The following is a 13,336-nucleotide window of genomic DNA, read 5'->3' as shown; positions in this document are numbered from 1 at the left end:
TTCATGTGCATATTCTGCTTTATTATGTTTGCCACACTGAACAGTTTACTGTAATGGCATGTTAGTGAAATGGATATGTAAAGGTAAACTTATTTAATTTATTAATGTCTCTTAGCTAAATACATCGACAACACTCAAGTATATATGTTTAAAGCGTTAGTATATCCACAAACTGAAACTAACACCCACTGTCCTACAGTGGGACTAACCACCCTCTCCCCTGTTGCGCCTACACCGAAAGGTCCTGCAACGTACCTATCCAGATCCAGAATTTATTTCCCCAAATCAAGTTTTCATGCTTATGTTAGTTGCAATAATACAACTCCCAGCTATTGACCCTCTGAGCTGTACGTATGTACTCATAAAAGCTCAGAGCATTCAAGAAGAAATAATGCTTTATAATAATGTTCAGTTTGCACTTTTATGAATTTACTTTTCCATGCTGAGACTATGCACTAACCGGTCAAACACTTAAAATTGAGGCCTGTAAAAACTTCAACAGGCCTGTGAATTGTTTCTCCTGGTAGGCAAGTCTGGCCTGTAAAATGTGATGGTCTTTCGCCACGTCTGAATTTTTCAATTAAAGGCTTTGGGCTGTCTTTCTACACTCCTTCAATGCTTGTTGCATGCTAATTAAGCCCAATTTAAGGGAAAGGTTTAAGTTAAAAATAAAAGCTGTCTGGCTGTTAAATAATTACAAATGCATTTGAGCAATTAAAATCATATAATGAACAAATATTTGATGTAATAACACACAAGCATGCATTTGATATTAATATATGCAAGAAACAGCAAACAAGATAATGTTAAGCTACATAGGGCTTTGTACACTGCAACAGTGCTTTAATAAAAGTGTTTTAAATATTCATAGACTATTAGTGTATTAAAAATATAATTTCTCAAATAAATAAAATAATTTTCCTACCTACCTACCCACCTGTAAAATTTGGGTCGGTAAAGGGCAAACCAACAATATTTTAATTGTGGCCTGAGGATGCAGAGTAAACAGTATTTATTGTGATCAATAGCAGCAGTTTTTTAATTGAATTACAGTAAATGGACATAATATAAACAAACACACTTGAGTGTTCTTCTTGTGTTGATGATGTATTAAACTGAGTAATATTAATATATTTAATTTGTTTACCTTTCAATATCTTGCATATCACATCTTCAGTCCAATGCTTTTCCAGTTTACTGAACAGCGTGACAAACATAATAAAGCAGAATATGCATATGAATCTGATTATACACAGATCCACTAAACATATAAATCAAATCATGTTTGTTCGACTCTTCTTAATTGTTTTACTTCGCGAGTAGACTGCACTTCAATTTGCTCACACTGTTATCCGTGACATAAATTCATTGTGCACATTTCTAAACAAAAATAGTGTTGCTTGTATCTAAAACGTAGTCTTTTTCGTTGACAAACACATTTCATTATTCCTATCAAACTATATGATGTCAATCGTTAATTCGCTTGCTATTTGTCATTTCAATTATCTTAATTTTCGCTTCACAACGTCGCCATTTGCAAGCGTACCAAACACATTTTAAGAAACCGATTTTAATTGGAAGATTGGAAAACGACAGCCAATCATATTGCTCGTTTTAAAAATGCTTAGGCAGAATCTACCAGTGTAAAATGCGGATCGATTTCGCGATCCGCGGAATCGGTGGTACCCCCTCTCCCCCACATTTTTTTACGAATTAAAGAGAATCTCAGAAGTGACCCCCAGGACAACCCGATCCGCGGAAATCCGCGGAAAAATCACACCCCTGAAAATGTACTAATTAGCGGTCATTTAATTAGCGATAATTACTTCAAACGTGTCACAAACTCTGACATATTTTCTTTTGAAGATACCCCTGCAATTATCCCTGAAAAACAAACCATCTCAACACCTTAAAATTTGTTTACTCGCAGCGGGCCGCTTTTATACAATAATGAGTATCAAAGACAATTACCGCTAGCAGACGCTTTAACCGCAAAATAGAAGGACAAATGATGTGCTGTGTTTTTAATTTTCGCGACTTGAGACGACTGACCCATGACTGTTGATTTCAGGTCAAGCATGAATTTCGGAGTGGAATATAGTGGCTGTTTGCCGTTATGGACAGGTGGCCATTATTTTCAAATGTAATATAGAGTGTTTTTTGTCGGGGGGATTCCAGACTGCCCGTTGTCTGCAGGTGACCGGTAAATTCAGGTGGCCGTTAGGTCAGTTTGGACTGTATTCTCTACTTTAAAAGAACACATGGTACCTAAATCCGCATGTAATCACAATAAACATCACATGGGGTAATAAATACTCCACTGAAAAGAGATAGAATGACATGCATATCAATTTTTGTAAGTCACCTTACACAGTTGTGTATGCTGGTGCAGATACATCATGAGAAGTTCGCAGGTAACTTTCCAGTCGCAAAACTGGTTTGCAGCATCCAATCGGTTACCAGAATGCGTACAACGGCGTGGTTAACTGGCAACTATTATTTTTTTATTGATGTCGGTCATGAAGTGTTTATCGCAGATTGATTAAAAAGGAATCATGTTTTACCATTTACGTAATTAATTTAAAATGGTTTTTAACACAGTGCATTAAAGACGGTGTCGGGTATCATCATCATAACACCTTTGACTGTAAACAATTACTGTAAACAAACTGTAAACAATTGTCACTTTTGAAAAGATTTTTGAAAAGAAGCGTACATCCAACATTCAAAATCGGTACAGAGGAATGAAGAGGAAGCTATAACAATATTTGTTCTAAAATGATGGCGCATTCTACATGCGAATACCCCCCTCCCCCAGGGTTCCCGCTGTGGATCGCCATTGGCGCCAAAATAAATATTCTGGCGACTTATTTTCGCAAATGGCGATTTTTCGAAAATCTGCATTTTTCTGCTTAATATTTCCTTCAAACGACAGAAGACGCTCTGTTTACCAGCCGCTTTACGGCAGTCATTATGCAATCCATTTCTTGATGTAAAATTGATTGATGCTAAAATCAATGTAAAATTGATTGATGCTGAAATCAATGAAGCATGCGACTGTCGCAAAGTGGCATGCAATGGTGATAATTGTGATTATCTGTGGTGTTGTAACAAGTTATCTTAATTGGTCAGCAGTTTTATTGCTTCAGAGATAAGGTAACATTGAAATATACCGACTTTGTGCTTAATGTGAAGTGGTTGTCACAGTGTTTGTAGCCGATTCAAGACCGTTACGTTTACAACCATGACAATCAAAAAGGTAAGTATCGATTGTTTTTAGAAAAATCAGTGTTATTATAGAAAATAATTCAACATTTTACATATAATGGTTCATTTTAAATATGACATGATATTTCTGTTTGACTCGTCAAAATGGCAAGTTCAGAGTGTATAACGACTTTTAGAAAGAGAACATTAGATTCTGATAATGTTGAGACTCATTTAAATATGCAAACAGTCCCCCGCTAACTTTCACCAGCTAACAAACAAACACCAAACAAAGACAGTTATCAATCAGAATTTCCTTTCCTTCAATATGATTTCCGACACACAATCTATGCTGTGTGAACTCTTTATATCCTTAAAACTTAATCAATTTATTCACTACCGGATGTACTGTTTTAAAAAAGATGAACATAGTTAAGCACATGAAAATCAATTTGACATTTGGTATACACAAATGCTTATTTTATTTGACTGTTCAGGGCCCTCGTTTGGCCAATTTTATGACAATACAGTCAATCTCAACTATGCATGGCCCCATTACCACACAAAATTGCCTTTTACTATAATTTCTTCATTTCTACACAGATTCACTTCTAATTGATATTGAACTTCTCTTATGACAATACGGTAAATCTCCACTATGCATGGCTCCATTACCAACCCTGGGGCGCCCCTGGGTCAAACATGCGGCGTGGGGATACGTGTCGACCTCTGCTGCGCCATTTCTAGTTTATAATAAATTGATGTCAGACTTGTGAGTATTCTTTTTATCCTTAGGATGGACTGGGTTATTTACTTATTTATTTATTTACCAAAAAAGAAGGCCCAATTGATTAAAGCAATGTCTTCTGTCATATCTTTGTATAACTTCCAGTTGGCTTTTTTCAAATTATGGGTCTATAAGAACTCTCTAAAAGTATGTATTTTTCCCAAATGACTTCCAAATATTCCTAATTGAAGATTTCTAAATATTATTTGTATAAAATTGAAACATTCAGTCATCACCCTATCCAGCTCTGTTTATTGAACCATAGCACATTTATTGTTAAAAAAACTTCTATTCTCAAATGTATAGTATTTGCCAGTGAAAAATGCATACAACTAAAAGTTAAAAACTCCAACTTTCATTAAAACCAACACAATTTTTCCCACTGCAAAGAGACCTATTCCCAAAACTGGTGAAGAAACAAAAACAGACTCTTCAGTAATGACCTTCATACCCACTGTAAGTCATATGACATTGGGTTATATTTGTCTGACATAATAAGGAAAGTAGTGTTGGTACCTAATAATTAAGGGAAAACAGGGCTTTTTTTCCTTCTTTGGGACCCGCCTAAAAACGACCCTTTCCCCTCGGATTTTTTTCCCCTCAGCAGGTAAATTTTCCCCCAGACTTAATTTTCCCCAGGGCTTTCCTTAGACCTCAAATCTCAAGAGTCAAGGACTCTTGGGACCATATTTTCAAGAGTCAAAATCAAACTTCTGAGGGTCCTAATAATAACGCAGGAGAGTCAATGATTTTTTGCAATTTAAGCAAATTACTGAGATATAATATATAAAAAGCAACAAATTAAAAGATACATGTATGTTGACATTTATTTCTTACATTTTACTGTCACTACAACACTATGCATTTAAACACAATATTTCAATGATTAATAAATACAAAACATGTATTCTAATACAACATTAACTTCATGTATACAGCAGAGTAACAGGGCTTTCCTTAGACCTCAAATCTCAAGAGTCAAGGACTCTTGGGACCAGTGCTCCAGCTAGGATTTTAAAAGGGCAGGGAGGGGGGCTTTTTTGTCAAAAGGGCACTTTCGACGCGCAGTATTTTGTGGAAAGGGCACTTTCGATGCGCAGTATTTTGTGAAAAGGGCACGTTCGAGCGTGCGGGTGTTTCTGGAATGCTTTCTATTGCATGTTAATTTATATGTTATAAATAATTGTATTATTCCCATTATTATTAAACCATTCAAATATAATGTCTACAATGAGGATTAAACTAATTACAATGTAATAAGAGATTTATGAATAATCATAATGTAAAAAAAAACAAAAAAAAAAACATTTTTTTTTTTTTTTTTTGGGGGGGGGGGGGGCAGGGCGGAGGGGTTCGGGGGGGGCAGGGCGGAGGTTCGGGAGGGCAGGGCGCGGCGCCCTTTGATTTAGGCCTAGCTGGAGCACTGCTTGGGACCATATTTTCAAGAGTCAAAATCAAACTTCTGAGAGTCTTAATAATAACGCAGGAGAGTCAATGATTTTTTGCAATTTAAGCAAATTACTGAGATATAATATATAAAAAGCAACAAATAAAAAGATACATGTATGTTAACATTTATTTCTTACATTTTACTGTCACTACAACACTATGCATTTAAACACAATATTTCAATGATTAATAAATACAAAACATGTATTCTAATACAACATAAACTTCATGTTTACAGCAGAGTAATATGTCATATGTTCTTCTTTGGCACGTTTGGGGGTGTTAGGAGAACTGTCATTTAGATCTAAAGTACGCTTTGTCGTTGGCGTCTTACACACACTTTCAGAGTTACTACCGATTCCGAATTCGAAAAGGTTTCTCTGCGACATTTTCCGAATGCACTAGCACAATTACACTTTGCACAATTACACTTTATCCAATAACTTTGTTTGACCGTTTCGCGTGGCTATTAAATTAAGAATGAAATACAAAATGTGAAAAAAAAAACATTTCCGCTGGCTATCACAAAAAAAACAACAACATACGGGTGGTACCTAAACACAATAGCCTATATAAATCGGTAAACTATAAAAGGAAATTATTTCTACTCGCCGATAAAGGTGCCTCCGTATTTAATCCCATCGAAAATTCCGACGCCCTTTAATTATTTCATGTGCCATCTTCACGGAAGATGTGCGACAAACACGCCGTTTTCTATGCCTTATCAAACGGTCAATTATTACGCCTACATGTATTTTGTAATCAATTAGCTCATGCAAAAATTGTCACTTTGCCACAAGGCTAGTTGTATCGGTTCTATAGTTATTTTTAGCAACTTTGATGCAAAGCGTGTAATTTGACGTTGTAGACAGTACATATGCCAGCATAACATTCGCACGTCTTTGAACTGAGCAATCATGAAGCGAAACAGTGATGGGTGCATTCAGCTTTGGAAATACATTCTGCCATACTCTGGAAATATCTCAAAATATGCTTTACGGTGTTATGTGGATATGGATGTTATTATTTTATATTGAATATTATTAAAACTGACGCGGATGAGTCCATTCTGTTTTGGTGGGTTTATAGTTCTTCTTAAATGCTCTGAGCTTTTATGAGTACATACGTACAGCTCAGAGGGTCAATAGCTGGGAGTTGGATTATTGCAACTAGGTGGGTTTAATACACGTCTTTTCCGCAAACAGCTGATAACAAACGCTATGATAAATAATGGAAAGTTAATACACGCATCATCGAACCAGCAGTGTTTTAATTGGTCAATACTAGATTTCTTAATTAACCAAACTCCGCCTACTGGGTGGACTTGTGCTTCGATGATTGGAAACGGGCGTTAACGATTAGCGTGTACTAAATGAGATACTCCGCCCCGAGCCAATTATCGCTTAGTCTTAACAACTTTTGATCTCGTTGACGCAAGTCGGTATATTCCCCCGGGTCAAATGTGACGCATGACGTAATTTTCTCAAGAGTCAAAATGGGGTCTTCTGTAATTTTCAAGCGTCAAAACCCGGGAGCTCGGGTCAAAGGAAAGCCCTGAGAGTAATATGTCATATGTTCTTCTTTCGCATGTTTGGGGGTGTTATGAGCACTGTCATTTAGATCTAAAGTACGCTTTGTCGTTGGCGTCTTACACACACTTTCAGAGTTACTACCGATTCCGAATTCGAAAAGGATTCTCTGCAACATTTTCCGAATGCACAAGCACAATTACACTTTGCACAATTACACTTTATCCAATAACTTTGTTTGACCGTTTCGCGTGGCTATTAAATTAAGAATGAAATACAAAATGTGAAAAAAAAACATTTCCGCTGGCTATCACAAAACAAGGGAGAAAATTGTCACAAAACCAGGTTTTCATTGTGAAAAAAAAATCTGATAAAGGGAGAAAACTCAAACTGAACTTTTGAAATGAACAAACAAAATTAACCCCCTTTGTAAGTTTGTTTTTAAAAAAAATCTATTTTAGTCGTGGCGACCTTGACATTGGAGATATTGACGTGATTCTTTCGTGCGACACACCGTCCCATGATGGTGAACAAATGTGCCAAATGATTTTAAAATCTCACAATGAATGACATAGTTATGGCCAGGACAAGCTCATTTATGGCCATTTTTGACCTTTGAACTCAAAGTGTGACCTTGACCTTGGAGATATCGACGTAATTATTTCGCACGACACACCGTCCAATGATGGTGAACAAATGTGCCAAATGATTTTAAAATCTGACAATGAACAACATAGTTATGGCCCGGACAAGCTTGTTCCGCCCGCCCGCCAGCCAGCCCGCCAGCCAGCCAGCCCGCCCGCATTCGCCAATCTAATAACCAGTTTTTTCCTTCGGAAAACCTGGTTAAAAACAACAACATACGGGTGGTACCTAAACACAATAGCCTATATAATTCGGTAAACTATAAAAGGAAATTATTTCTACTCGCCGATAAAGGTGCCTCCGTATTTAATCCCATCAAAAATTCCGACGCCCTTTAATTATTTCATGTGCCATCTTCACTGAAGACGTACGACAAACACGCCGTTTTCTATGCCTTCTCAAACGGTCAATTATTACGCCTACATGTATTTTGTAATCAATTAGCTCATGCAAAAACTGTCACTTTGCCACAAGGTCAGTTATATCGGTTCTATAGTTATTTTTAGCAACTTTGATACAAAACGTGTAATTTGACGTTGTAGACAGTTCATATGCCAGCATAACTTTCGCGCGTCTTTGAACTGAGCAATCATGAAGTAAAACAGTGATGGGTGCATTCAGCTTTGGAAATACATTCTGCCATACTCTGGAAATATCTCAAAATATGCTTTACGGTGTTCTGTGGATATGGATGTTATTATTTTATATTGAATGTTATTAAAACGGACGCGGATGAGTCCATTCTGTTTTGGTGGGTTTATAGGTCTTCTTAAATGCTCTGAGCTTTGATGAGTACATACGTACAGCTCAGAGGGTCAATAGCTGGGAGTTGGATTATTGCAACTAGGTGGGTTTTTTTGCTACACGTCTTTTCCGCAAACAGCTGATAACAAACGCTATGATAAATAATGGAAAGTTAATACACGCGGCATCGAACCAGCAGTGTTTTTTTTGGTCAGTACTAGATTTCTTAATTAACCAAACTCCGCCTACTGGGTGGACTTGTGCTTCGATGATTAACGCTTAGCGTGTACTAAATGAGATACTCCGCCCCGAGCCAATTATCGCTTAGTCTTAACAACTTTTGATCTCGTTGACGCAAGTCGGTATATTCCCCCGGGTCAAATGTGACGCATGACGTAATTTTCTCAAGAGTCAAAAAGGGATCTTCTGTAATTTTCAAGCGTCAAAACCCGGGAGCTCGGGTCAAAGGAAAGCCCTGAACAAAATTTTTTTTTTTTTTTTTTTACTTTTAATACATAAGTTAACCTGATCAAGTGTAGAAAATATAACATATTGCACAATTAAATTATCTGTTGCCTTGAATTTGTTTTAAAAACAGCAAAATATGTTAAATTGATTATTTAAGACTTTCCTTATTTTCCCCAAAATCCGCATTTCGCAAGATTTTTTCCCCAAAATCCGGCATTTTGCGCGATTTTTTTCCCCTCAAAAAGGCCAGGCCTTTCCCCAAAATCAGATAAAAAAACCTGGAAAATCTAATGAAATATTTAAATTGGGTATTTTGGGTATTTTTGATTCCTTGGTACTTAAATAGGCAAACCCATTTACATTTCTTTCATTTGCCTTTTTTTTGGTCAAAAGTTCAGTTTCAGTGCTCACTTGGGACCGACACTCTTGGAGACATGCAGCAGTTACTGTTCAATAAACTTTGATCCCCACCGATGCATTTCTAGGGCCATGGTTCGACTCTCACTCAGGTTGGCCTTAATAGTTTTCTTTAAGCCATACTTTGACTGATAGTGGCAAGCATCCATGGGGCTAATGTCCTTATTTAGTTTTATTGTAGTTCTTATTATTATGAATCATTTTATTTACATATATACGTTCCTTTTAAGCTAAAAAATTAAAACAGAAATAGCCTGATTGATCAAACAAGCTGTTTTATTGACCCTGAATTAATTTATTATGTATGGTCTATCAGAGTAAATTTCTTCACTGTAACCACAGTGTTTTTTCAGTTTTTGGGGAAGGGGGTCGGGTCCCCAGAGGGGTGGGGGGGGAATTCGCGCTTAAAAGGGGAAAAGGGGGAAATTTTTATGCTTAGCTAGTAACAGTACAAAATCAAGTTTTAACACTATAATTCACCATACAGAGGGAGAAAAACATAATTCAAACTCTTTTATTCATTAACATGTTATGTTCATGTTCAAAGTTCAACATTTCTGGGCTTTTCAGCGAATTTATCAATTATTCTGGTGACCTCCTCTTCACCAAGTCTCTCTGTGTGCAGACAAAGTCTGATCAGAGACTTCAGTGTAGCTTCCCCAAGCCTGTTTCTCTGTGGTGTGCAAAGCAGGTTGAGCAAACTAAACAGTCTTTCAACACTCTCTTGACCGGACGTTTCTGGCGTTTCACTGCCGGCATTTGAAGAAGACTGACTTTTAAGTTGTACTTGTTTGAAAAGAATATCAGTTTATTTTTAAGTTAAAACAGATTTGTCAATTTTTTTTACGATAGCTTTTGTTGTTGTGCAACATGTTGGAATACGTATGGTTTGTGGTAGATGTCGTAAAGCGAAAGTCGTGATAGTGAACTACGTACAGTTTGCGGTAAAGGCTAAAATAAAGTAAACATGCGGATGCAGTTCAGGAAAATTGTAGAAAATTCGTAACGAAAGACGTATTTAAATGAGGTATTGATTAAAATTGAATAACACTTCCGAGAGGGGAATTTAAAAAATATTTTGGGGAAAAATATATACAGTAAAGATGGGGGAATGGGGGCCTAATAACGCCGAATATTTCATCAAAAAAAAAACACTGAAAATTTAATAACACTTCCAAGAGGGGAATTTTAAAAATATTGGGGGGAAAACTATATACTCTTAAGATGGGGGAATGGGGCCGAATAACGCCGAATATTTCATTAAAAAAAAACACTGCTGTAACCATAATGTAAAATATCAAAACATGTGTCAAACATTTAATAACACATCTTTAAGCAACTATCATTACTAATAATATATGCATATGATACACGACTTATGGGCTTAGGGCAAACATGTTGTCAGGATGAACAGACACGGTTCAATTGACTAAAGCATCCAGTTCAGCATCAGCAACATGAACTTTAATACATTAATAAGCATCCAGTTCAGCATCAGCAACATGAACTTTAATACATTAATTTGAAAAAGTTCTACACATTCATATATTTTGACAAAGAAATTGCACTAAAAACTAAACCACTACATTTCTTATTTTTATTATCATTTCTTCTATATTTCTTATGAGTCAGAACTTTGTGATTTGCGAGCAACTAAACAAATTACTCATAGCATAAATGTACTTGTTTGGCCACCTGAGATCTTAACTAATTCATGTAACCTGATGTTGTTATTGTGAGCCTAAAACATTAACTTATGACCGTGCAAAATAAGGCATGATGTGTGATTAAATTATGCAAATTAATTAATTAAACAAAATTAAGTTCAATTTGTGAACACCTTTATCACTAATCACACCTGGGGCACATCATACTTCTAATCAACCTATCATCAATAGGCCACTTGGAAAATCCAAGATGGCGGTGACCATAAAACTAGGTCAAGCGAAATGCCGGGTGTTTACACGAATATATCTTAATTTCTAAACGATTCTTACCATTTCTACTGATGTCAAGCTCGACCATATTGACCAACTGAGCTATGTCTTGTGGTAATTTGGAGATCTCATTGTCGCTCAGCGTAACAGTTCGCAGTTGAACAAGACGAAAAAAGTTCTGCAAAGAGAAAAAAATCAAAGTCACACAATTGAGGAATTTCTTCGAGTATTCACCTTAAAACTGACAAATGGACATCGGACATACGTAGGACATACCTTTGGAAGTTCTCTTATACTGTTTGCGTCCAGGAAAACCTCTTCCAAGGACCTGGTATACCGCATAACATCATCAGGTACTGACTGAAGATTGCAGTGCCTCCGGTCAACCCATTCCACTTGGCGATTACACGCCTTGAAAATGGGAATACACTTAAACATGGCACTTAATATCCACTAGGTCACTTCGGACAACATGTGACTTAACTAAAGAAAGCAGATAAATCAAAGTGGGGAAGAAATTAGTCACTTTTTTGGAGCAAAAACACAGGCTACATATCTACAATTCGAATACTGTATATAGCATGTGACGTCACAGATTTTATCCCACAATGCAGCATTCTTCCTAATGGGACAAAACCCAATTATGAGCGCACCGACTAATCTCACTTTATTACACGTGTTGTCTCCCTTTCACCACGCAATGGATCTTTTTTTCGATTAGTGAAATTTACATAAATGTGTCCTTTCTCCGAATCTTTTAAAAGCGTACGTCTAATTTATGAGGTAACTGCACGACTGTGTAATATGACAACCCTATTGAATCCAGAAACAATTAATACTTTTCTTAATTACTTAGAAATTATGGACGATTTAATTTCGATATTTTATTTTTGATGTAAAAGCCATCTTCACGTGCACCGCGTGGGGAGCGAACTCCTGCCTCGCTGAGAAACGAGTGTTCCAACCACCGCAGTAGCCTAACTGCAGAGCTTGGTACAAACAGGGTTCAACTTATTCACAAGGAAAAACGTTTTCTCGCAAATTCTGGTGACTATTTCCGGACGATTTAAGTCTGTGGTGACAGAAATTTGTTGAACGCACTTTGGTGTTAACACTGAAAGATACAGACCTTATAGGTTGGTTGCAAAAGCAACGTGATAAGAATGCATCGAACGCAGTGTGGTAGGATCCAGAAGAACATGATCAGTAATTGGTCATGCAAAGATCTATAGATCTTTGGGTCGTGGTGCGAGATATAATATGATCCATGGCGTACGTTGCATGGTAGAATACGATTTAATGCGGTACATGGCACATTATGTGCCATTACGGTGCATGTCGGAACATCGTCGATTGTCGTACATAGAATAATTTAGCCATGATTATTAACGACGGAACATGATCCTGAGCGATATATATGAGGAAAAAAATGTCATAACACGTCAAAACATTAAAATTAACGGTATTTGCGACAAAACCATATTTAACGGTACATATTTGAGACAACAAAGTCCGTAAAGGTACATGAAGAGTATATCTAATAGAAAATAAATAACAATTCCGTGATTTTTTACGCTCAAACTGCATGACATAAAATGTGTACGCTTGGAAAAGGTTATAAGTATACGGAAAACATCTTTTCTGCGCGAGATTTCTGATGTTAATAGTACAAGATATAATTATAACTTTTAATTATTTTTATCTTTAAAGGGACCTTTTCACCGATTTTTGCGTGTATTGAGGTTTTTCATCAAATGGTTTATATTGATAGGTGTAAACATTGGATCTTACAAGCTCCAGTAAAAAACAAGAATAATATTAAAGAAAGAAAAAAAGTAACCCACTCGAACCACTGACCCCTGGAGTAAAAGTCGATCATAAAGACCATTCGACCATCCGTGCTAATTCAATAAGTGCTGTATTTTATACTTAATATAACAATATATGACGACAAGCAATGCTCGTAGTATCACAAAATATAACGACAACAACGGAACGCTCCAGATTATTCAATGGTTTCGCGTTGCAACGCTTTATACTTTTCAGGGTATTAAATCGTCAAAAGATGCATATTATGGATATTTTAGAGCATGGTCAATGTTCAGTATTACTGTTTGCTCACAAATTTCATAACTACAACGAAAATTTGCGAA

General features: G+C 36.5%; 1 protein-coding gene across 15 annotated transcripts in view; it reads right to left on the bottom strand.

The window, feature by feature from the left end:
- Positions 1-11,772, bottom strand: part of LOC127847241 (protein scribble homolog) — a 147,989-nt gene extending 136,217 nt beyond the window's left edge. For all 15 annotated transcript variants that reach the window (XM_052378993.1, XM_052379000.1, XM_052378994.1 and 12 more), the window contains exons 1-2: positions 11,460-11,772; positions 11,244-11,361 (exon numbers count right to left, since the gene is read on the bottom strand). In XM_052378993.1, the coding sequence (XP_052234953.1) occupies positions 11,244-11,361; positions 11,460-11,621 (280 nt within the window). In that variant the 5' untranslated portion in view covers positions 11,622-11,772. The remainder of the gene's footprint in view (positions 1-11,243; positions 11,362-11,459) is intronic.
- Positions 11,773-13,336: the final 1,564 nt, after the last annotated feature.

This window comes from Dreissena polymorpha, chromosome 10, assembly GCF_020536995.1.
Source record: "Dreissena polymorpha isolate Duluth1 chromosome 10, UMN_Dpol_1.0, whole genome shotgun sequence".
Lineage (NCBI taxonomy): Eukaryota > Metazoa > Mollusca > Bivalvia > Myida > Dreissenidae > Dreissena > Dreissena polymorpha.
This window is presented reverse-complemented; position numbering and strand designations above follow the sequence as displayed.